Source organism: Copidosoma floridanum, unplaced genomic scaffold, assembly GCF_036245765.1.
Source record: "Copidosoma floridanum isolate Cflo_tuat_1 unplaced genomic scaffold, Cflo_Japanese_pri ptg000012l, whole genome shotgun sequence".
NCBI classification, from domain to species: domain Eukaryota; kingdom Metazoa; phylum Arthropoda; class Insecta; order Hymenoptera; family Encyrtidae; genus Copidosoma; species Copidosoma floridanum.
In genome coordinates this window covers 8,896,551-8,918,819 of record NW_028321889.1, presented here as the reverse complement: position 1 = coordinate 8,918,819, position 22,269 = coordinate 8,896,551, and the positions used below count along the sequence as shown (strand labels likewise).

At 38.1% G+C, this 22,269-nt stretch overlaps 6 protein-coding genes across 11 annotated transcripts in view; 3 read left to right on the top strand and 3 right to left on the bottom strand.

Annotated features, from left to right (window-relative positions):
• Nucleotides 1-148: 148 nt before the first annotated feature.
• Nucleotides 149-3,580, top strand: LOC106644448 (uncharacterized). 2 transcript variants are annotated; one of them, XM_089590511.1, is made up of 5 exons: nt 149-253; nt 340-415; nt 555-621; nt 811-895; nt 3,126-3,580. In XM_089590511.1, exons 2-5 carry the CDS (start codon nt 344-346, stop codon nt 3,139-3,141), a joined length of 240 nt encoding a protein of 79 aa, XP_089446637.1. In that variant the 5' UTR covers nt 149-253; nt 340-343; the 3' UTR covers nt 3,142-3,580. The 2 variants fall into 2 exon arrangements, with proteins under 2 accessions (XP_089446637.1, XP_089446638.1); XM_089590512.1 differs by lacking the exon at nt 149-253 and having other exon boundaries at nt 260-415.
• Fam92 (CBY1 interacting BAR domain containing protein Fam92) lies at nt 977-3,175 on the bottom strand. Of its 2 annotated transcripts, XM_089590508.1 has the most exons (8): nt 3,079-3,175; nt 2,848-2,955; nt 2,507-2,635; nt 2,211-2,391; nt 1,907-2,131; nt 1,761-1,793; nt 1,456-1,611; nt 977-1,385 (listed from the first exon to the last, which is right to left on the bottom strand). In XM_089590508.1, exons 1-8 carry the CDS (start codon nt 3,108-3,110, stop codon nt 1,251-1,253), a joined length of 999 nt encoding a protein of 332 aa, XP_089446634.1. In that variant the 5' UTR covers nt 3,111-3,175; the 3' UTR covers nt 977-1,250. The 2 variants fall into 2 exon arrangements, with proteins under 2 accessions (XP_089446634.1, XP_089446635.1); XM_089590509.1 differs by lacking the exon at nt 1,761-1,793.
• On the bottom strand, nt 3,547-8,900 carry Sergef (secretion regulating guanine nucleotide exchange factor). 2 transcript variants are annotated; one of them, XM_089590507.1, is made up of 6 exons: nt 8,786-8,900; nt 5,225-5,294; nt 4,389-4,932; nt 4,071-4,298; nt 3,829-3,987; nt 3,547-3,750 (listed from the first exon to the last, which is right to left on the bottom strand). In XM_089590507.1, exons 2-6 carry the CDS (start codon nt 5,243-5,245, stop codon nt 3,578-3,580), a joined length of 1,125 nt encoding a protein of 374 aa, XP_089446633.1. In that variant the 5' UTR covers nt 5,246-5,294; nt 8,786-8,900; the 3' UTR covers nt 3,547-3,577. The 2 variants fall into 2 exon arrangements, with proteins under 2 accessions (XP_089446633.1, XP_014215438.2); XM_014359952.3 differs by having other exon boundaries at nt 5,225-5,288.
• Nucleotides 8,477-10,742, top strand: LOC106644446 (interleukin enhancer-binding factor 2 homolog). 3 transcript variants are annotated; one of them, XM_014359951.2, is made up of 5 exons: nt 8,477-8,625; nt 8,788-8,836; nt 9,149-9,447; nt 9,541-10,105; nt 10,179-10,742. In XM_014359951.2, the coding sequence occupies exons 3-5, from the start codon at nt 9,154-9,156 to the stop codon at nt 10,484-10,486; spliced, it is 1,167 nt and encodes a 388-aa protein (XP_014215437.2). In that variant the 5' UTR covers nt 8,477-8,625; nt 8,788-8,836; nt 9,149-9,153; the 3' UTR covers nt 10,487-10,742. The 3 variants fall into 3 exon arrangements, with proteins under 3 accessions (XP_014215437.2, XP_014215436.2, XP_089446632.1); XM_014359950.2 differs by having other exon boundaries at nt 8,478-8,625; nt 8,788-8,858; XM_089590506.1 differs by lacking the exon at nt 8,477-8,625 and adding an exon at nt 8,632-8,700 and having other exon boundaries at nt 8,788-8,858.
• On the bottom strand, nt 10,554-12,287 carry Scgbeta (sarcoglycan beta). The gene is made up of 3 exons (XM_089590510.1): nt 12,210-12,287; nt 11,617-11,887; nt 10,554-11,540 (listed from the first exon to the last, which is right to left on the bottom strand). Exons 2-3 carry the CDS (start codon nt 11,878-11,880, stop codon nt 10,905-10,907), a joined length of 900 nt encoding a protein of 299 aa, XP_089446636.1. The 5' UTR covers nt 11,881-11,887; nt 12,210-12,287; the 3' UTR covers nt 10,554-10,904.
• A 2,257-nt stretch (nt 12,288-14,544) lies between these two features.
• The window catches only part of msi (RNA-binding protein musashi), a 79,118-nt gene continuing 71,393 nt past the window's right edge, over nt 14,545-22,269 (top strand). The window contains exon 1 of the mRNA XM_089590158.1: nt 14,545-15,010. The gene's annotated coding sequence lies outside the window, so the exon portion shown is untranslated. The remainder of the gene's footprint in view (nt 15,011-22,269) is intronic.

The following is a 22,269-nucleotide window of genomic DNA, read 5'->3' as shown; positions in this document are numbered from 1 at the left end:
TATATTGAACACACTCGCTTTGCATTTGCACAGTTTGCACTTGCAGTGGGCTTGTAGGGTTAGGGTATGTAGTTTTGTTGTGAAAAAAAAAAAAAAAATTAATATATGTATATATACATATATATATACACATCCACCCCAACCTGTGTAAATCTAACTATAATCTACTAAGCAAGTTTAAGACGCCGCGATTGTTGCTTGACAGCAGCAGCTCCATACAGCTTTTGCGTTGATTTTGTTTAACTCTTGTAGGGTAAGATTTTTTTAAATACCGATTTTGTGCAAAACAACCTACGCGAGTACCTCATTGATTATCAGCTTTTTTCTGTCTGTTGACAGTATAATGGCTGATGTTCAACCCGATTCGATGACCAGCAATGTTGATCCAAAAAGTGTACAGGAGTTGACGCAATACGTAAGTTTACGAAATTTCACTAGAGTGCTTGACTCGTTTTTTTTAAATGTAATTTGGCCATCTTACGATCGAAGTTTTTCTTTACTGTTATTGCAATTGAACTGTGATGTCGTTAATTACTGTACTTTATTTTATCCAGGTACAAACTCTGTTACAAAATATGCAGGACAAATTTCAGACCATGTCTGATCAAATCATCAATCGAAATATCCTTTTTAATAAGTATTTTGTGAGAATTTTTTTTTTTCTTTACTTTGACATAACCTCAATTTAGAAAAGTTTCACAATTTGGTATCTATTTATAAAATTTTATTTACAAATGCTCACCAATTTATAATGATACTTTTTTTTTTTTTTTATTATATTTCTGTATTGAATTCCTTAATAATATGTACTAGATGAGATGGGAAACAGGATAGATGATTTAGAAAAGAACATTACTGATCTCATGACTCAAGCTGGAGTTGAAGGAGTTGAAAAGTGATCTAATAATTTACATTACAATTATTTGGTTTGAATGATTATTTTTGTTATTTGCACAAAGCACAATCATGTCAGTATCATAGAGAAAATGCGTTTTTTGCATGTTATAATTTTAAAATGTACAAACTTTTAGAACTTAAATATTGTTTGACTAAGAGTAAAGCTTTACTTTAATTTTTCAATTATGAATAACTTAGACTGTGTATCAAAGATGATTTCAAGTTCTTTTGATATTTTGGTAGAGTTGGGACTATTTCCACAATCATCGGACCTCTTTTTCCTCCATTCCAGTTATTAGCAATTACCTTTTTCTAAAATTCAAGTGGAATCAAAACGAGTTAGTATTGTACATTTACATAGTCTTTAGTCTAGATCTCACAGATTTTTTTTCAACGATGGAAGGCTCCTCTGATTCTTCGGTACTTTCATCAAATTCCTCAACCTGCACAGATTCCGACGAATTAGTGTGTCCTGTCTTTGATGAGTCCTAAGCATTTGAAAAGTTTCACAGATGAAAAATAAATAATCTCGATTATGTAAAGTAAAAATAGTGTTACCAGTGATTCCGTTGTCCTGTGAGTTTTCTGTTTTCTCATGTTGGATGGCAAAGGTGAAAAACGATTGTGAAGGTTCAGTAAAGAATACGATTGTCGAAAACTAGGTTTATTCAACTTTGACCAAGATTCTGTTGACCTTAACAATTCCCGAAAGTCCTGGAAAAAAATGTTAGCTTGAATGACAAAAAAAAAAAAAAAAAAACCGGAAAACAATTTTTTTACAATTATGTCGACACAAAAGTCAAGACACAAATATGCATTCTATAATCAAAAAGTATTAAAAAGGAAAAGTAATCGCATGTTACCCTATTGATTTCTGCTCTTGCGATTTGATAGTCCTGCAGATCAAGGGTACAAAAAATTCAAATAAGTATGTTGTTTCCGAAAAGAACTTTTTGTTTTATTAATAGCACGACTAGAATTTTTTTTTTTTGCAATATCGAGCGCTTACTTCTAAATCTTGTGCCTCGTCGATTTCTGCAATGTCCTGATACGCCTTAGTGAAAAGCTCGACTGCTTTGGCATGAAAGCTAAGCTCGACAGTCACAAAGCTCAAAATAATCGTCTTGAGATCGTGCAGTTTTTGCTTTTCAAACGAATCAATTTGCTCCTCCAGCTCCTTGACTACCCGCGAAACTTCCACCGTTGCTTTCATCAAGTTTGACTTGGCATGAGACTGCAAAATCAAATAAAAAAAAGTATAATATGTATTTATAGGCATCAGAGTTTCACAGCGAAAAGAGAAAAAAAAATACAATTCTTTGCTGATTCTTAGGATTCTCTTCTCGAACTTTTTCCAACAACTTTTTCCGCTTGAGCTCCTCGTCCCGAGCCGCGAAGGTAGTTTTGACATTTTCTCTTGCCCGCTTGCACGTATTTTGATACTGCGACAATGGTGCAATGACATTTGCGTTGAGTCTTTGAACTTTGGCGTCTCTGTTTATAGAAACACATAATTTTGTTTACAAAAACACGCATAGCATATGCTTATTTTCGCTATACAATATATGTGCATATACATGCATGTGGTAAGCTATAGAGTAGCTCTCACCTGTAGTCACCAACAACGGAAAGCGTGCTCGAAAAATTTACGAGGCACATGCTCATCGATCGGTTCACGTCCTCCGCGTTGGCGTATGTTTGTATCGTCTTGGCAACTTCATCGTTCTTGTCCCTTAGCCTAACGGGAATAACAGCGGAAATATTCGTATACGTGCACGCACATCGAAAAAAAACAACTATTTATATTTGAAGGAAAAAAAAAAAAAAAGCAATATCGATTTACGGTCACGCATAGTCCCATAAAGTGATATGATTGCATGCAAAGCACTATTTAGCCAGAAAATCAATATAATTTTTTTTTTTTCCACCAATAACACAAAGAGATAATACCTGGCTGCCTTTCTAGCGTAAGCTGCAAACACCGTGCAGAATTCGGCAAAGTGCTTCTCCAGGTTGTCTATTCTCTCCAGCACAAACTTAGCCTCTCGCTCGCTGTCGCTAAATTTTAGTATACCGATTTAAAAGTAAAATTTTTTATCACACCGCTTTGCTTAAAATAGTGTTAAAGTATCGTAGAAAAACAAAGCCATGCATTATTAAAAAAAAAATTTGTACATTTACCCAATACTGCCCTGCGACCTCGAACGAAACATATTTTTGTTTAATAGGAGAATGGGAAACTAGATATCGAAGGGACTGCGGCAGCTGACTGCGCGTTCAGCATCGTGCATGGAATAACAGTCGACAGCAGCCAGGTGGTGTTTATATTACACACACACACACACACACACACACACACACACACACACACATATACACATGCGTACATGCCACCCTCAAACTCATTACATTCCTAAAATATATATTGTTCAAGTGCAGTGTGTTGTATTATTTTTTTCGCTGCTGTCGTCGTCCATTTTACGCCTATTTTTTATTGAAATAATGTATGGATTTACACGCATATACCGAACACCATTAGAAGAAATCACAAATAGAAAACACTTACGGATACGGTAAATTGATAAAAATTAATGTATACAAGTCATTGTGTTAATATTATCACAAATAAACATTTATTTTGTACAACGTACTTGAAAGTACATTCACAATTGTTGTTCAATCACTTGTTGGTTTTCATTTTAACGATCACAAACGAGTGTCCCGCACCAGCGCCTACAAGAACTCCCGTGCAATCGGGCAGTAATACTTTCGTGGGCTCAAAAGTATCTTCCGTATACCCGTTTCCGCAATTTCCATGCTCGTTCCATCCCCAAGACATAACTGTTCCATCACCTAAAAATATGCATGGAAAATTTGATCGATTTATTTCAAGTCAAGTCTCATGAAACGCAATAGCTGGCGAAATCTAACCAGTAAGAAGAATGTTGTGCTCCGATCCCAGGGATAACTGTTGAGCCTGAATCAACGTTGTTGGCGATTTAGCTTTCCACAGTTCTTCTTTTGGGGTTGTTTTCGTGCGGCCCAACTGACCATACGTATTTCTTCCCCAAAACAAGAGTTGAGCACCAGCTTCATAAAAATAAAATAAAATATTTTCATTACTTTCGCAGTTTAAAATCTATAATTGTTAATAATTTCAAATGAATTATTACAAGTTAAAGTGGCAGAATGAGTCCAACCGCAGTAAATTTTCCTTGTAACATCAGCTGGTGTGTCATTTAAAATTTTCATTGGACTTGAAGCTGTTTTACATATTTGTGGATCAACTCCCAGTTGGCCGTGTTTATTGTCTCCCCAAGAGAATATTTCGCCATTCCTCGTCGTAACAATCGTATGATGTTGACCACAAGATACGCCGCTAATGTCGTGTAATTCGGGCACTGTACGAAGAATAAAAGGTTTTTTTTTTTTTCTATTCCATAATTTTGTGTAGATTTGTTCAAAGGTGTTGAACATTTTTTAAAAATTACCTTCGATAAACCGATCACATGTACGAGCGCCGTCGAGATCAACTCCGAGCTGACCTTTCGTCGCAGCTCCGCTGACCAAAACTTTGGAATCTCGCGTAACTATGGCGGAATGTCTCAGCCCAATGGCCATTTTTACGATCGGCACTTCCAACTCTACCCTCGTCGGTGTGCTCGTGCTCTTGACCCGAGGCAAGCCTAGCTGGCCGTGAAAATTGGAGCCCCATGCGAAAAGCTCGCCTTGATCCGTGAGTGCCATCGAGGAGTCCCAGCCGCACGCGACATCGACAATCTTTTGGCCCCCGAAGCTCTCGAGTCTTTTGAAGCGCAATCTCTTCTGTTCGGTGCAACCTGACTGACCCCTGCCGTTCCAGCCACAGCTAAAGATTCCACCGTACTCGTCCAAAATAATACTGTGACCCGCACCGCCGACGATTTTTTTTATTTTACTGATTTCGATGTTGGCGAAACTCAGATCGACTTCCTTGGGTGTGACGACTTGTTCATTGACGTCACCATGCCCCAGCTGTCCATGAGAATTTGCACCCTGAAAAATACACATGTAAGTGTCTTTACTGGATTTATTTTTAAAATTGCAAAGCAAGTCATTTTAAAGGTGCGCATTAGGGAAATAAAAAATTGTCCGCATATCTCGCACACATCCATTCTGAGGTGTTGATTTCTGGAGTCATCCAATAAAATAAAAGAATTAAATAACGGAAACCTCCCTTGGAAATTGTGTACATGATATGTAGGCAATGTTATGACAATTTGTCATGTAATTATAAGTAAAAAAAAAAAAAAAATTGATTTTGATTAAATGCATTTAATATTCTTACCCAAGAAAACAGTCGGTACATGATGATGATTCTTCATTTCACATGAGTGTTGTTTACATCAGCACTGTTACTTATCATGCATTTTTTAATTAATCGAAACATCAGATTATTAAATTTAGTTTAGTATTATCAATAAATATGACGAAATCGGAAACCAAATAACGCAGCGAAATAAACACGTGCAGGCGTTTAAGAAAAGTTACTAAAAAACTGCAACCGAACTTGAAATGTTATAAGTAAATAGAGATGAACGTAATGCCATTGTAGAACGACGTGGATCTATAATTGCATGATTTGAAAATACTTATACTTGGTGCTCTCAACACGAAAAAAAAAAGAGAGTTAACGAATCTCTCACGGAAAGGTCGATATAGATTTGTTCGTTTATGCGACCCGGGGCGCTCCGAGCGCTCCGGATTTTTCCATAACCGAACACGACGTGTTCTTGCTCCGAGCGACCCCGGGCACTCCTATTATACATAGGTATATAATAGCCTATGCTGTAAGTTTGTGTTCTTTAAACTCTTTAAAGGTGATAAACTTTTACAATAGATTTGTTGGGTTTTGTCGGGTAGAGGGATGGGTTTTCTATAAAATTTTCAGTATTCTACTGTAGATTTGTAAAAACTATCAACAACGTAGAAAACTGTAGAAAACTGAATTGAAATATTTTATAAACCTCTAAACGATGTATAAATAAATATAAAGCTTCTCTTTTGAACTGTGTACATGCTTCTAAGTTTATCAACTGTACATTGTTGAGATACAGAAAAAAATGAATCGAGAAAGGTAACTAAATACAGATAAGGACATGACTAAAAAAAAAATTTTGTATACTTTAATGATTTTATTAATTTTTAGGAAAATCGAAATCGATAGTGAACTAGCGGCATTTTTCTTTAGTTGCAATATACCTTTAAAATTTAATTCAACAACTAATACGTATCTAACACTCACTTGGTAGACTGCATTAAATTTATGTGCATTTACTTGAAATGAATTCTACGCGTAGAAAACTTACCTTTTCTACAACCGCTTTTCTACCTGGCCATCCCGACTCGAGCGCCAACCCTCCCCATGTGCGTTCAGCGATCTCGCTTTGGACTCGATACTCCGAACAGTCCTAACTCCGAACCAAATTCAAAGTCCCAGTCTCCAACACCAGAGATTAGTATAAGGAGATTGCTGATGCTGACTGCCATGCTACGGAGTGTGCCCACTTTTTTCCAGTGGTTCGAGCGCCCCGCCGCGGCCAAGCGGCCGAACCAGGCGCACATTTTTTTTTTATTTGAGAAGCACGGTAGGGGTATGAGAAGAGTGGATTCGCGTGGAAATGTCCATATAGGCGCACATTTTGGAGACGCGTGGAAGGGGTATACCGAATGTGCGCCTACGAGGAGAGAAGTGGAAATATCGGCTATATAGCTGTATATATCTGAACGCACAGCCAAAGCAAGCGACGACACGAGTTTTGCTTTTTTGAGAGTCTTTGGACTCTGCAACCGAGTACATGCTATGTATATATTTAACTGACTTGCTCTCGCTCTGGCTTTAATGTTATCCATAAATCTTATTTAATTAAATCGTGGAACTAAATGCTCATTAATCATATACACATAATTTTGATTTCAATACATTATGTTTTAACTCTCCCGTACTCTTAAAATTCCCAAATCCATTTATGTTTTCAAAAAATTAACCACTAATTTATTAATTGCACACATCCTAACTTCTGTAAACTGTAGGACAAGCTCCGGAGGATATCCATGAACATATATGACTTCGAAAGAATTACAACTCGTCCTTCGGATAGCTATGATGGATAAGGCTTATGCCCGTACATAGATTGTTTTGCACTTAAGGGTTCAAATCCACTTTATGGTAGATATATTTTTTTTTTTTTTTTATTCAATGTATCATTTTGTCTTCATTTCTTTTATTTATATTTCGTTAAAATATATATATGTAGTCACCATTTTTTTTCGGATACATCAAAACAAATTAAATTAACATTGATACTTTGATACAAGGCAATTCTATAATTTTATACTAAAATAATCTAATAATTTAATCTAAAATACGCACTATTTATAAAGACTAAAGAATCTACTTTTATGTTTGTACATATATATATATGTAGTACGAATTTTGTCAATGCAACAACAACCACAAGATTTTGATAAGGGATGTAAATATAAGCTCAAAAATATAATATATGTACGTAGTTAAATATTCACGTATAATTGGATGTAAGTTGAACTTTACTGGTAATGATCATATTTGAAATAATCGTAGTAAAAGAATGAGTTTTCTTCTGCCTTCGGCTTTTTTTTGTCGTAAATAGGATGTTCACAATTTCTTAGGAGTTTTAAAATACACAAATTATATTAAAATCCTTAAAAGTTATTTTAGTATTATAAAATTATAGAATTGCCTTGTATCAAAGTATCAATATTAATTTAATTTGTTTTGATGTATCCGAAAAAAAATGGTGACTACATATATATATTTTAACGAAACATAAATAAAAGAAATGAAGACAAAATGATACATTGAATAAAAAAAAAAAAAAATATATCTACCATAAAGTGGATTTGAACCCTTAAGTGCAAAACAATCTATGTACGGGCATAAGCCTTATCCATCATAGCTATCCGAAGGACGAGTTGTAATTCTTTCGAAGTCATATATGTTCATGGATATCCTCCGGAGCTTGTCCTACAGTTTACAGAAGTTAGGATGTGTGCAATTAATAAATTAGTGGTTAATTTTTTGAAAACATAAATGGATTTGGGAATTTTAAGAGTACGGGAGAGTTAAAACATAATGTATTGAAATCAAAATTATGTGTATATGATTAATGAGCATTTAGTTCCACGATTTAATTAAATAAGATTTATGGATAACATTAAAGCCAGAGCGAGAGCAAGTCAGTTAAATATATACATAGCATGTACTCGGTTGCAGAGTCCAAAGACTCTCAAAAAAGCAAAACTCGTGTCGTCGCTTGCTTTGGCTGTGCGTTCAGATATATACAGCTATATAGCCGATATTTCCACTTCTCTCCTCGTAGGCGCACATTCGGTATACCCCTTCCACGCGTCTCCAAAATGTGCGCCTATATGGACATTTCCACGCGAATCCACTCTTCTCATACCCCTACCGTGCTTCTCAAATAAAAAAAAAAATGTGCGCCTGGTTCGGCCGCTTGGCCGCGGCGGGGCGCTCGAACCACTGGAAAAAAGTGGGCACACTCCGTAGCATGGCAGTCAGCAATCTCCCTACTAATCTCTGCCAACACCTGCACCCCGCGGACTTCCAACCTCATCGAGTAATTGTTCTAGACCCAAAGATTTTGATTTTCTGAAGTTTTGTTGTTTTTTCACACCTTATATTTATCGGTGAGTGATATCTCATTATCTTGAGGCGACAGTCGTTATCACGGGCCGCGTGTATACTTTTCGACGTACTCGGAGGTTTATCGATTTCTACGAGCTCTTGCTTCACGCTTTTATCAACTACTTAATATTGAAAATTTACTTAATTGCTAATTTTTCTTACAGGCTGCCTGAGTACACACTCGTTGGATCGAAGCAGGGTTGCTGATTCAAGGCACGTGCAATATTTACAATGGGTAAATATATTTACGTGTGACGGGGCTCCAATAGTTCTACTTATTTACTGGCGAGTTTTGTTGGTTAGAGTGCGTGTTCCCGTCTATAAATATATAACATATAGTTGACGGACGCCGCCGCACGGCTCTGATGCTTGTCAGAAGAAATTTCAAGATTTTCTAAATTTGCTTGATTTTTTTTTTTTTTTTTCAATTATTTCAAATTATTGTTTAATCCATATATTTTATGTCAGTTTCATGAATTTTTCTTTCAATGTCAAATTAAAATTTGTGCATGTTGTCTTTTGCAGTTAAGATGGTTCGAGGCAGGGGAGGAATAATTCGAGGTAGAGGAATGGGTCGTGGAATTGGTTTTCCACCAAAGAGACAGTTTATGCCTCGTCATCCGTTTGATCTGACCTTGTGCGAGTCAGCTTTTCCCAGAGTAAAGCCTGCACCTGATGAGACTGAATTCACGGCTGCACTGCTCAAAAAGAACTCTGATATGTGTCCCACTCCAAAAGAGCAAACTTCGATTCTCAATCTAGTTACTAAGCTTCAGAGCGTTTTAGACAACTTGATTGTGGCTCCTGGCTCGTTTGAGGCTTGCGTAAGTTAATATTTTGATACCTATGGTTTAGAAAACCGCTGTTTCAACTAATGTTTGTTTTTTATTTTTCTCAAATTTGAATTGTTTGTGTAGCAATTGGAGGAAGTACGCCAGGTTGGCAGTTTCAAAATGGGAACAATGATCAAGGGTCACAACGTTGCCGATATTGTCGTAATTTTAAAGACTTTGCCGACAAAAACGGCAGTCGAGGCACTTGGTAATAAGGTTCAGATGGACTTAAAGTCTCAAGCGCCAAAAGAACCCCTTAGATTAACGCAAACAGAACGTGGGTTTGATATAGCTAACAACGAGGCCACAGTTCGTGTTTTGATAACGACTCTTCATCAGAATCTCAGGAAATTAGAGCCCGACCAACATTTGGATATTAAGATTTGTCAAGGCCATCTTGCAGCTATCAGACATTCTCGTTGGTTTGAAGAAAATGCTCATCATTCCAGTATTAAAGTACTCATACGTTTGTTGAGAGATTTAAGAACTAGATTCGAAGGCTTGGAGCCCCTTTCACCTTGGATGTTGAATGTTTTGGCTCATAATGCCATTATGAATAATCCTAGCCGACAGGCATTGCCGATTAATCAAGCCTACAGAAGAGTAATTCAGCTTCTGGCATCGGGACTCTTTTTGCCAGGATCAGCAGGTATGTAGTTTTCTGATAAATGTTTATATTTTTCACATTCATACCGGTATTATTTAACGAATAATTTCTGCAGGTATTTCTGATCCCTGTGAAGGTGGTAGTATTCGCGTTCACACTGCCATGAGCTTGGAACAACAGGATTTGGTGTGCTTGACAGCCCAGATTTTACTGCGAGTGCTTGCTCACGGAGGATCTGGAACATCTGCCTCAAACAAACCCATACCTATCCTTGAAGGAGGAAACACATTAGCTGTTGAAATGAGTGTCTGGCAAGGTGTTGTTGCGAGTCCTTTGGAAAAAGCATACGAGCCACCATCAGAACAAGAACAACAGGAGGAAATGGATGAGAGCAACGAGGAAATGATTGCCGAAAGCGCTTAAATAACTCTTCAACAAAGAAATGTTACATTTTCTATATAATTTAAATTAATTTCATACATAACGCTATATCAACAATTTTTCCTATATAAATAAAAATTTATATGTTCTACGTAGTCTGATCGAATGAGAATATGTAAAGTCGTATTTCGTACATCTAAAATTAATGATTAAATACGTGTGTATGATCTCTTGTCAAGCTTGTACTTGATAAGACTGTAATTTAAAATTTTTTAAAATAAAGTTAGACTTATGATAAGTAGCAAAATTTTATTTAAAAAAAAAAAAAAAAGCCGTGTTACATTTTGCCGAGCTCCAAGTTGCTAAAGTGCTCTTGAAATAAACAACGATTGCTTCATTTTTTTTATTTTTCAAACCAAGAGACAACCAATTTTATGTTTTTTTTTTTTTTTTTTATTTTTTATGACATGCACGGGTCGTTTTCCATGGATCGCGATATTCTGGCGCAATTGACTTTGGAATTCGCACCGTGTGTCGACACCAAGAAAAGCTTACCATTAGGCATACAAACGCAAACTTTGTACTGTTCCTGCATTTCATGGGATTGACTAGGCAGAACAGCTGGGGCTATCGGTATTTTTGGAAGATTAATACTGTCCTTGGCATCGATAACTATATCACCATTTCGACTGTGTAAAAAAATGTCATTGGTAGCTGTCCAAATAATGTCCTTGGAGTCGAAACTTGTGCCTTCAGCTCCGTGAAGATGAATATTGTTTTCCGATTCGATTAAAAAGTCGCTGTTCTTCGGTGCCACAATTCTGTGCGTTTGCGTAACGTCAACTTGAATATGCTCAACGCCTTGAGGAAGCCCAAAATTCGGAAAATCAGTCGAAAACACGGCAGACCCGCTACGAGGATCTTTCACTTGAAACGACTTGACGTTGGAAACCGATACGCCGCCTTTTAAAACCTGCATACCCGACCAGGCGTTGCTGTGTCGTTGATTCGTCTGCATTTGAACACCACCGGCATCTCCTATTAGTTTAATGGGCTCATCTCCAAAGCCCTCGAAAGTACCCTTTTGCAAGCAAATCTGAGGAAAAAATATTATTACTTTGATGCGCCTGGAGTACCTATACTCGATTAAAAATCGTCAATAATACCCTTACTTTATCCAAATCTGTGTTGCCATAAAATTTTACGAGGTTCTTGTTGGGAATAACTTCAAGTGACTCCATTCCCTGGCTGACTCGTAGTACTATTAGTATCGTCATGTTGAGTAACAAATTGCAAAAGCCAATGAAAGCCAGGACAGCAGTCAGTATCCAAATACACCGGTGGCTCTTTTTCTCGTCGTACTCGTAACCGTCCTCGTTGGATCCGCAACTTTTGTTCCAGTTGTCCTGGTGGAGCAGCATTGTAGTCGATTGCATTTGATTTCTAAAATCATGGAACATGAGAAAACGTAGAAACATATAATATCAATCCTGATCTGATGGTACAAATAAGCACAAGAGTACACTGTCACACAAAACCAATCTCAAATCCGTTTGCTCAATAACAAAGCCATAATAAAATTTTCCTACGGCAAAAATTGAGCTGTGCAGTGTTGACACGAAAAAAAAAAAAAAAAAAAAAAAAAACCAAAGGCTCGCGTAGCTGTCAAACACGCCCACGCACGCGTCAGTTTTCCGCTGTCCACTTGGATTCAGGTGATGCCTCTTGTTAGTTAAATACAAAATCACACGGTTCAAACGAGGACCTCACGAGCAGTCTCCTGGTAGCACTGAGCAACGGTCCGTAGCTGTTGGACAGGTTGTCCTCGGCGCCCCTATACACTTGGACGGGGATGCCTCCTCCTCGTAACTCCCAATCATATATGTGGCTATTGTTATTGTTATCCTCCCTCTCTCTTTTCACTGACACACGCAACAGTGGTGCCTTTTTTTTTCCACCCTCGTAAAACACCCGACTACCCCGATGAAGGGGCAACGGTGGCGCGTCTGTCTCTCTGATACTTGTCAATCGCAATCGAAATGTAAAGTGAGGGTGACAGATTACCGCGCACGACCAAAATAAGCTGGAATTTAATGTTGTTGTACAACGTATGTGTGTATGTATGTATGTATGTATGTACATACATGCGTGAGAAAAGCTCTCCCGATCTTTGACTCTGAGCTTTCGATCGAGCGGCGCTCAGGCGCCTGCGCGCCTTCTCCTGGAGCCCTGGAGCTGGAGGATCAATGTGGCATACGTATGTATGTACATACATACAAGTACAAACGCATACATTCCTCATGTGCACCTTTGCTCGCAACTTATTATTAAGTATATCCTACCGATGTTGGTCTCTTGCTGTTCTTAATTTTATTTTATTGTTACCCACATATATTATATACTTACAGCACAGCTGATAAATGATAACATTGTGGTGCACGCTTTCGTATCTATTACATAATTTAATAGAATAATTTAAGAAAGAGAGCTTTCTCGCGGAAGAAATTTCTTTGAAGAATTATAGCGTGTGGATGTGAAATAAACGCGTTGACAACGCGTGTGTTTCGTGTGTATACCTATACCAGCTAATGTACTCATGTACAACGTATACACATATATTATATGCGTGTGCTGCGTCGACAAAAGCACGTGGGTATAACGACAATTCTATGATCTATAGCGAACATAATATATGCCACGTTGTGTATATATATATATATCCATCATCTTCCCCATACGTATATCTAACTCGAGAGTCAATATCTGCGTAATGTTTTCATAGTAAGTGTACGTAGACATGCTTTGATTGCACGAATAAGCTTTGCTTTGCTCTCTCTCTCCGCAGGGAGTACAGGTACCTACTTATTTACCTTTTGTAGCCGGCACCCCTGATTTCTGCTTCCACGCAAAGGGAAATAATTTCTACTTATAGTAACCTACTTTAATAATTCAAAATTTTTTTTTTTTTTTTTCTTTTTTTTATCATAGCTGCTTACAGTTTAATACAACAAGATACTTACAAATACACATATTGCTATACCAAAACGGAAGCTGATTTTTCTTTCAATTGAAATAATATACGTATACATACTTGAGATGTTCATAATACCCATCACATATTAAATTGTCATCCGCCCTCTTTTTTATTACATGCAATGATTCGCTTCGTATTGGTTCACGTGTGAAAATAAGATCAAATTTTTGTTTCCTCAAAAAAGGAGTTCAGAGCTAAGTAATCGGATTAGTTTCGACAAAAAAAAACGTGTGACTGTCGAATAATAAAAGGTATACATATTAAAAAATACCTGCCTTTAGTAGATCAGACAGAAAACGAGGGTCGAGTCTCTGACAAAAGGGGGCAGAGAGTTGAAAAAAAAAAAAAAACTGCTGATTAATTAACACCAACGGTTACAATCGTCAGAATTTTAAACAGCTAGGAGCTGTACTTATACATTATACCAATAATAATAATAATAATAATAATAATATAATTTACGTAACACGTATACAATACGTGAGAATCAGAGCTGGCTTTTTTTATTGCAGCTACTTACGACGTAGTTTTCCAGATAAAAAAAAAATACTCTCGAGTAGTAAGTATATAGTTATACCTCTGCCGGGCATGATTCCGATTTCTGTGGCGCCTGATATTTCTGTCTTTTACTATCCAATAACCAAATATATCTATATACAGCTTACCGCCACAGAAATCGGAATCATCCCCTCTGCCGTGTTAGCTCGAAAAAGTGAAGACGAAAGAGGAATAAGTATATATATATATATATTACGGTGACGCAACGGTGGCAGTGAGCAATGTGAGCAACTGAGCAGTTTTAGGGTTGCGCGCGGACAGTGCGAAGTGTGCGCGCCGCCGCTGTTTGAGCGACCCTATATAGTCTATACCCTGTAATCCCTGTGTAGGTCTATGTATCTCTTATGTCGCTGTGTTATTCAACGGGTGGCAGGTGGCAGTACTGGCAGTGCTTGGCGCAAATGTTTCGTTCGTTGTGTGTACCACGACGGGTCAATCAAAGTATACTTACTCATTCGCGCGGTGCATTAAAGTATAAATCCCACAAGTGTAACTGTATAGTGTACTTGATTATTAAGTATAAGTACTTAGTAAGTTATACGTTGTCAATGTAAATGTAAATGAGTTGTAGCAGCTACAGTGCGCCACTTGCCCATATACACATAGAGAGCGCGCGTACATTATACCTGTTGGTACATATATGCATACGTACACAAATCGGACACTTATTTACGGGCCACGAGTTAACATAATAAGTGGTAAATCATTGTATCAAGTGATAAGCACTCAAGTATAAAAGTGCCAACAGTCAAAAATTCATCGTGTAAAAAACTACCTACTTTATTTTGCCGTATACAGTAGTGTATAGTCTCCAAGTGGGTATAGCCGGCGGTCGACTCGCACACCTGCCACTTGCTTCTGCGCGAGGGAGGGCGCTCCCAGGTATTCCAGGATCGCAGTGCAACCCGGCTGATTTTTCTGAACTAAGTATACTGAGGTCCGAGACCCTAGCAGACATTTCACGGGCCAGCCAGGTAAGCGAATATCTTGGACATCTTTTACCCTTGGACATTTGCATTTGGAGGTTAGCTATATCAATTTTTGCAAGAGAGGGTTATTGCAGGGGGAGCGTCGCGAGAGCGCGCTATATTTACCTATATAGTATGTACTTACTTGAGGGCACAGTGTGCACCTTTCTCGAATCAACAGTTTTTCCTTCTTCCTCCTGTTGCTGTGTATACTCAAACTGTAGTATAGTATATACACACACACACACACATATATAATCCCAACAAGGATCAGGGCCATATCGATTGGCCCCTCAAGCGAGAGTGTACGCACCGTTGAGCATGACGTTATTTTAAAATTTTTTTTTTTTTCACCTTTGGATGAGTTGGTTTTTTCTTTTTATGTTTTTCTACCCCCTTCCTGTTTCAACATTAATTGCGGACCGATAACCGATAACTTTGCCTCGTCGATCTCACGCGGTTCTCGAGGGTAATTAATTTCGCTGCCGGCTGCTGTGTGAATTCAAGTATACATACCTACACTAGCGATAATTTATGTGTCCCGGTGCATGCATTACACATGCAGGGCTATTGGTTCACAAAGACACGCGCTAATTACCGACACCTACCTACCTATACATGACCACCGCCCGCCAACACTCACTTCCATGCACTAGTTCGTTTTATTGCAATCGAAGAAATTAATTGGGTGGTTGGTACTAACGCTCCTTCAGATCCTTGCTTACTTACTATACGCCGCGTGGTCGCTCTCTATGAGGACGCAGTCAGACGGTGGTACTTTTTTTCCGAAACTAAATTGATTGAGAGCCAAGTTCTGGAAGTATAATCATTATGTGCGCCGTTTGAGAAATAAACGTGAAACACGTGAAAAATCTTTATGAATATTATATCCGTGGAAAAAGTGTGTTATTATTTCTGATGTATGTGACACGATAAAATCGAGGAAGCAAGAAATGATGCTTGTCATGCTTTCACTGCAAAATGAGACACTTTGATTTATGTGTAGATAAAACAAAAGTTCATCCACTTACAAGCTTTTGACTTTTCAGAGAGCATCAACAAAACAAATATTAAATAATATATAATATATACGTGCATGTACCTATGTACTTGTAAACTGGTGTCTATAGCAAGTGTGTGCATGGCGCGCGCGCTTTTTGGCGAAAAGGAGAAAAGAGATTTCGTTTGCGCTTACAGAACTCATGTGACGCGACGCGAGTGTTTTATGTAATTCAATTAAACCTGAACTGATGTATGTTTAATTTTAATTTTGCTCTTCTTTCCTTTTCCGTACTCGACGCCAAATTCTAACGCTGTGATTTATCCTCTTTCACACAATTTTAACGTCCACGCGATAAATCTTCAAAGGTTGGTGCAAATAATGAAACTCAGTTTACAGGATCATTCGTAAATTATATACACATCTGTAGTGAGTATATATTAAAGTTTGTAAAGTCTGTTTTTTTTTTTTCCTTTTTTTCTTTTTTACTTTTTTCGGCTGTTTCACGATTTTCGTGCATCAATAATAACTATACGGGCCATATTTTAAAATAAAGTTGGGTATGTTATAATTAATAACATTGAGAAAGGAGTCGGTGTCGTTGTCCGAGAAACTCTGCTAGCATTGAATAAACATTATAGTAGTTCATCATCGTTTGATATTTCTACTCTGATGCATATTTGTGTGTATGTATATATATATCGTCGCCTATTTGTCGTATGGATTTTATCCCGTAGTAATTTTTTTATCAAAATCAACTCGTTTGACTTTATTTCAATTGTTAGTTTGAAAATTCTGTATGCAACTGCTCCGTATAATGTGTAAAATTGTAATATAATTATTAAGTCGGTGAAAATTTTTATTTTAATACATTTAAGTCATCGTAAAACTTGAGTTAAATAATGGTTATTTGATTGAGATTCAAATGCAGTTTATATACTTACTTTCGTTTTCATGCTATGCAAAACAATAATGTACTTTCGGAAAGGTTTCATCAAAGAAAAATTTTCTAGTAGTTTGACGACTCAGGTCCTATAAAAATATTTGTATTTTCAGTTATTGAGCCAAGCGTAGGGTAACTGGTATAGGTACGCGTGGTGAATTGTATGCGCGTGATTCCAAATAAAATTAATCATGATGAATTTGCGAGGCCGTCAGAAAAGCCGAGCTTCATTATACTCATTTCATGTAATTTTGAGCTTGTCTGTCTGCACACACCAGTACCCACACTTTAGGTACATGTACACAATATGCATAAGTACATAGCGCATCACGTGCTGGGGTTTTGCTCGGATTTTCTGCCACTCCGCAATACTTATTTCGAAAAACTTTATTCATTACTTTAACGCGAAAAGTACTTTGCCCCGCATCCATTCTGAACTTCAATTTCCTGTCATATTATGCTTAAGTGCAATTTACAGATATTACATCCGAATAGCCGTTATTTGTCCGACGGAAACATCGAGAAACGCTCGCTTTTCCACAAATACAGCTTCATAACAATAGCACTATAGGTACTGACTCTGTAATTTTCTGTAATTTTGCCTTTCCCATCTTTTTTATTTTTTTTTTTTTTTACCTCTTTTTTTCTCTTACCTAACGAGGAGAAAAATTCGCCGACAAGCTCGCTCTCTCCTCTTTCTTCTCCACTCAAAAGCGGAGCGAACAACATGCTGATAAAACGCAAATTTTTCGGACAAAGAGCAAAAACCTACCTCCTACCACCACCACCACCCCCTTTCCCTCCTCACCCTTCCCAACAAAATCTGAGAAGGAAGAGAAAACAAGCCGCGAACTCATATCAGAGCTCAATGAAATTGTACACGCAGTGCTTGCGCCATGTTGTACTTTTCCTGACTGTTTTGCGATTTTTCACCGTAAAATACGCGCTCAATCAGTGGCTGCATCTGAACCTTGGACGAGGGAAGGGGGAGGGGGAAGTGCACGTGGCGATGTTCTTCCCTCACCCACCCCCATGTACTTATATACGTATTATACGACGGCTGCTCGCATTTGTCGTGCATTTGGTATGCGCCTCGCGGCATTTCGAGACATGTCTGTACTGCCAGCCCTCACCTGCTGGCGACGTCGCCGTCGTCTGTGACCCATTCTGAGCGGTTTAATTGGTTGTTTTCATTTTTTTGAGATGCCGCAGCTGCGTTGAATGAAAAAACCCTTTGCTTCGTGGGGGATAAATTTAATGAGCAGTGCTGCCAATGTTTCGTGCTTCCTTTGCAATTGTACTCATACAATCCCAAGGGAAGGACATATCCTTTTCATAATGATAAAATCAATACGTGCAGGGGGTATACATATATATTTTTTACACAACGATCCGAGAGCGACATGCGATTCGCTAATTCGCAATTCCGCGTTAATCTCTCGGTCATGATTTGTTATTCGCGTTTGTTCTACCTTCATTCGGTTTCAAGAGAAAACACAAAAATAATTACATCTCTAAAACGAATATTTTTATTTAAATCGTTTCCCTCCAACCCCAAATCAGCGGCGTGGGAATAAGCATGATTTTGGTTTGCGGAAAAAATAACAAAAAAAGAACAAGAAAAGTTTGATTTCCCACTTGCGTTGAAGGGTATGGGCATAAGGAAGTAACGCTTAATCGAATAGGCAGTGCCATTAAATTATCATTGTTGTTTTATACATATATATATATATATATATATATATATATATAATTTATAAAATTTCATTTTCTTTGAGCCCCTCGAGCTTCTCCTTCACTTCTTCTTCTTCTTCTTAGACTCTTTCGCCCAGCTTTTTTCGCTTCTTTTTGCTCTGCAACGGCAATTGGCACGGTAATTGCAGCGCTCCTTGTTGCTTTCTTCTTCTTCGGCGAGCAGCTGGAGCAGATTCTTCCGACGAGTCTTTCTACACACCAACACACACACACATATATATATTATATGTACATTTAGTAGGATTGCCGGGACTTTTGAAAAGCATCACAATCCGAGCTCGACTAGTGCACTTATCACTGTTTCCGATTGTATTTCGCAGATTGGCACGGTTTTCTTTATTTTCGAAGGTTTTTAATTCGTTAAAAATTTCAAGCTGCACTTGAACCACTCAAGGTGGACCATCCGATGGGAAAAAAATCCTTGATGAGGATTGGGTGTGAAACGAGAAAGACAAGGACAAAGATATTCACAAGAAGCGAAGAGGTGAAGGTCCGCGCCCTTTTTATCTCGCTTTTTATATACCCAGGTAAAACGCTTTTGCTCGTTCGGTGTACAGTACTTACCTATATTATGAGGTAAAGCTACGTACCCTGCACGATCACATGCACGAGGGAGAAAGCTCGACGTAAATAACAACGTGCAGCCGACGGGGAAAATGGGAAAGGACAATCAACCGACACCGTGTATACGTATACGGCATTTTATACTTGTTCCGTATATAAATGCCCTTTGACCGATCGAGCGCGCACGTGTGCGTGGTGATTCCACGTGGTCAAAGTATGATGAGAACCGTCAAGCTCGTTCTTTTTATTTCATACGACTCGTCATGTACCGCAAATATTATATAGACATGCCCCGATGCTCGCGACTCTCGTCCATTTATCCGATATCCCTGCAGAGAATCCGCTTCATCTGCACCGTACATTCAAACATTTTTTTTCTTTACATATTACATTCACAATCATTACAGTGTTTCCTATATAACGTAAAACTTTGATAACTATTTCCGTTGTACAACTCATTTGCCGTTTTTTAATAATTCGATTGAGCATTCCTTTTTTTTTTTTTTTTTTTTTTTTTTTGTGTGTGTGTTTTTCTAAATTCAAAATAGTCATTTGCATCAGGTACTACGTTGTTATTGTTGTTGCGCGGATATCCGAAAAAAAAATCTTTTCCTCCTCGCAACTAACAGGCACCATCAATTGTAGATATGCACACGTGACAACAACACTACTTGCATGCATATCATCCATCATGTAGGTACTTAAATTCAAATGTGTGTGTGTGTGTGTGTCTGTTGTGAGAGAGAATTCAATCAATACCATACCCCCCAACGTAGTCTTCCGCGCGAACAACGATAATCTGTACAAGGTATATATACATACACCTTATATTCGCAATAATTCCTCGAGTCCGCAAAACTATATCTTTTAATACCCTCACGTATAAATCTTTAACTAGCATCTGCCTGGCCTATGTAATTCCTGTATGACCATTTCAAAAAAAAAGTGACGAAAAAAAACGCAAAAAAATACAGAGAGACACACTTACTGCCCTCGAGTCTCGTTAAAAAGTTTTGCTACCCCACGTACTATAACTGCTACTGCTATCGCGCATAAAAAAAAAAAAAAAAAAAACTTATCAGTCGAGTAAAAAAACAGCAGAGTTTAGGGTTTGCTGGGATGAACTTCGTCTCGAACTTCGTAGTATTTTTTTTAATCTTTCGTGAGAAAACGAGTTATAGACTTTTACACACTGTGACTTTATTCGATTATTATTTGTTCGGTTGCGACTATCGACAATCAGTATACTATATATACACACCCGATGATGTGTCCCAACTACTCTTTCTCCGCGGCGAGGGGAGGGAAACGGGCAGCGATAATAATGGAAAAAAGAAGGGGTCGGAGAGCTCATATCCCCTCCCCAATGCTGGAATGCAATTAAGCCGACATTCGGCCGGGAAATGAGCAAACGTCAAATTACTGCAAGTTTCCTTGCCCCTCCCTCGTCTGATCTGTCTCTCAACCCTTTTGCCATCATTCGTCATACTGATTTATACACCACCGGCCGCAGCCAGCGATCGTATCCACCTAAACCATGGTATATATAATTGAATAACGATACTTATCTACTTATATGAGACTGCAGTTCGAACGCGTAGTCCTCGTACGTTGTCCTGCATTAGGTACATTTAATTTCGCCAAATCCAAACAAACTCATACTAAACAAGGTACATCGGACCCTCCGAGCAGCAGCATATGCATATACGTATGCACCATCGAACCAACGATCAATTATTATTAATTCCGTGGTTAATGCTCCGGCGCTTTCGGAATACTTCCTCCAGGAATCAAGCTCCGAAACCAAAGAAAAATCTATTAAGTATAAGGAGACCAAGGAAGCAAAAGGGTGCCCATTACAATACTCCTGGCTCGTCCGAAACAATGGCTCTCTCTCTCTCTCTCCATCTATGCATTGCAATATTGCATTTCTCTGGATATTATATATCTTACAGCGCGTCCGAGCCCCCACCGCCTTCAAGCTTTGACCAGCTGAACATAATGTTTGTACAGGGGGGTATTCGATGAAGAAACGCGCGCACGTCGAGCCCACTGCAACGGCGGAGGGAAGATAGATGATGATGATGATGATGATGTTGGGTTTTGAGGGGGTAGTGTGGTGGCCGATAAATCGATAAAATACATACCAGAAAGCGTTACATAATAGGACTGCAGCACACACAGTTATGAAATCGTGTACCTAAAAATTTTACTCGGCATACACCGTATCATAGATATTCGATGGACGTGCGAGAGGAATCATCAACAGCAGGGGTTCAATCGGGTTATTTGATATATCGAGAGTAAGATGAAATCTGACGTAACCATAATCTATTTTCAATGCACTTCAAGGTGATTGACATCTTGAGACCACTACACTTTTTCGATATATTTCGATGCATCGCATACCTCGATTGAACCCCAGCTATGCTCATGAGAAAGTAAAACACTTAACACAACGCAATTGAACTTCTTACTATCCGCACTCGTATAAACATGCATACATACTTGTGTATCACTAACCGGAGACGCAAATTTAAATTACGCCAATACGTAAAAAACGTAATAGTATTTTCCGAGTGCCATATATATATATATATATTCGAGATTAGTATCTTCTCATCTAAAAAATAAGTGAGATAAGTAGTCAATTGTCGGATTGCATGGCTTATGGGCGTGCTGTGTTCATTATTTCGAGCATTATTTTATTTTTTGCGCCCCAATGCGCCTTTTTACAAAAAGTCACACAAAATGAAACTAGCTCAGGTAAATAACGACGTAGGATTAAAAAAGCAAAGCTCGCGTTTAAATTAAAAACAATAGATAACGTATAGGAAGCGAGCTTGCGCCACTACCGAGAAGTAAAAAAATCAGTTCGGGGTCACATCGCTAAATTTTTGTTTATATTATCATATGTATTTTTCTGGAGGGCCAGATATGGCTTAGCCACAAGGCCTCAATAAAGTTAAATCTAATCTAAATAATAATGGGAAAAAAAGAAAA

Coding starts and splice junctions, on each gene's coding strand:
- LOC106644448 (XM_089590511.1), top strand. CDS start 344: ATGGCTGATGTTCAACCCGATTCGATGACCAGCAATGTTGATCCAAAA. Junction 416..554: donor TACAGGAGTTGACGCAATAC/GTAAGTTTACGA, acceptor TATTTTATCCAG/GTACAAACTCTGTTACAAAA. Junction 622..810: donor TGATCAAATCATCAATCGAA/ATATCCTTTTTA, acceptor AATAATATGTAC/TAGATGAGATGGGAAACAGG.
- Fam92 (XM_089590508.1), bottom strand. CDS start 3,110: ATGTTTCGTTCGAGGTCGCAGGGCAGTATTGG. Junction 2,636..2,847: donor TACGCTAGAAAGGCAGCCAG/GTATTATCTCTT, acceptor TATTCCCGTTAG/GCTAAGGGACAAGAACGATG. Junction 1,794..1,906: donor ACGAGGCACAAGATTTAGAA/GTAAGCGCTCGA, acceptor CTTGATCTGCAG/GACTATCAAATCGCAAGAGC.
- Sergef (XM_089590507.1), bottom strand. CDS start 5,245: ATGTACCGACTGTTTTCTTGG. Junction 3,988..4,070: donor TCATTCTGCCACTTTAACTT/GTAATAATTCAT, acceptor ATTTTTATGAAG/CTGGTGCTCAACTCTTGTTT. Junction 3,751..3,828: donor GCACAACATTCTTCTTACTG/GTTAGATTTCGC, acceptor GCATATTTTTAG/GTGATGGAACAGTTATGTCT.
- LOC106644446 (XM_014359950.2), top strand. Junction 9,448..9,540: donor CTGGCTCGTTTGAGGCTTGC/GTAAGTTAATAT, acceptor TTGTTTGTGTAG/CAATTGGAGGAAGTACGCCA. Junction 10,106..10,178: donor CTTTTTGCCAGGATCAGCAG/GTATGTAGTTTT, acceptor TAATTTCTGCAG/GTATTTCTGATCCCTGTGAA.
- Scgbeta (XM_089590510.1), bottom strand. CDS start 11,880: ATGCAATCGACTACAATGCTGCTCCACCAGGACAACTGGAACAAAAGT. Junction 11,541..11,616: donor GCAACACAGATTTGGATAAA/GTAAGGGTATTA, acceptor TTTTTTCCTCAG/ATTTGCTTGCAAAAGGGTAC.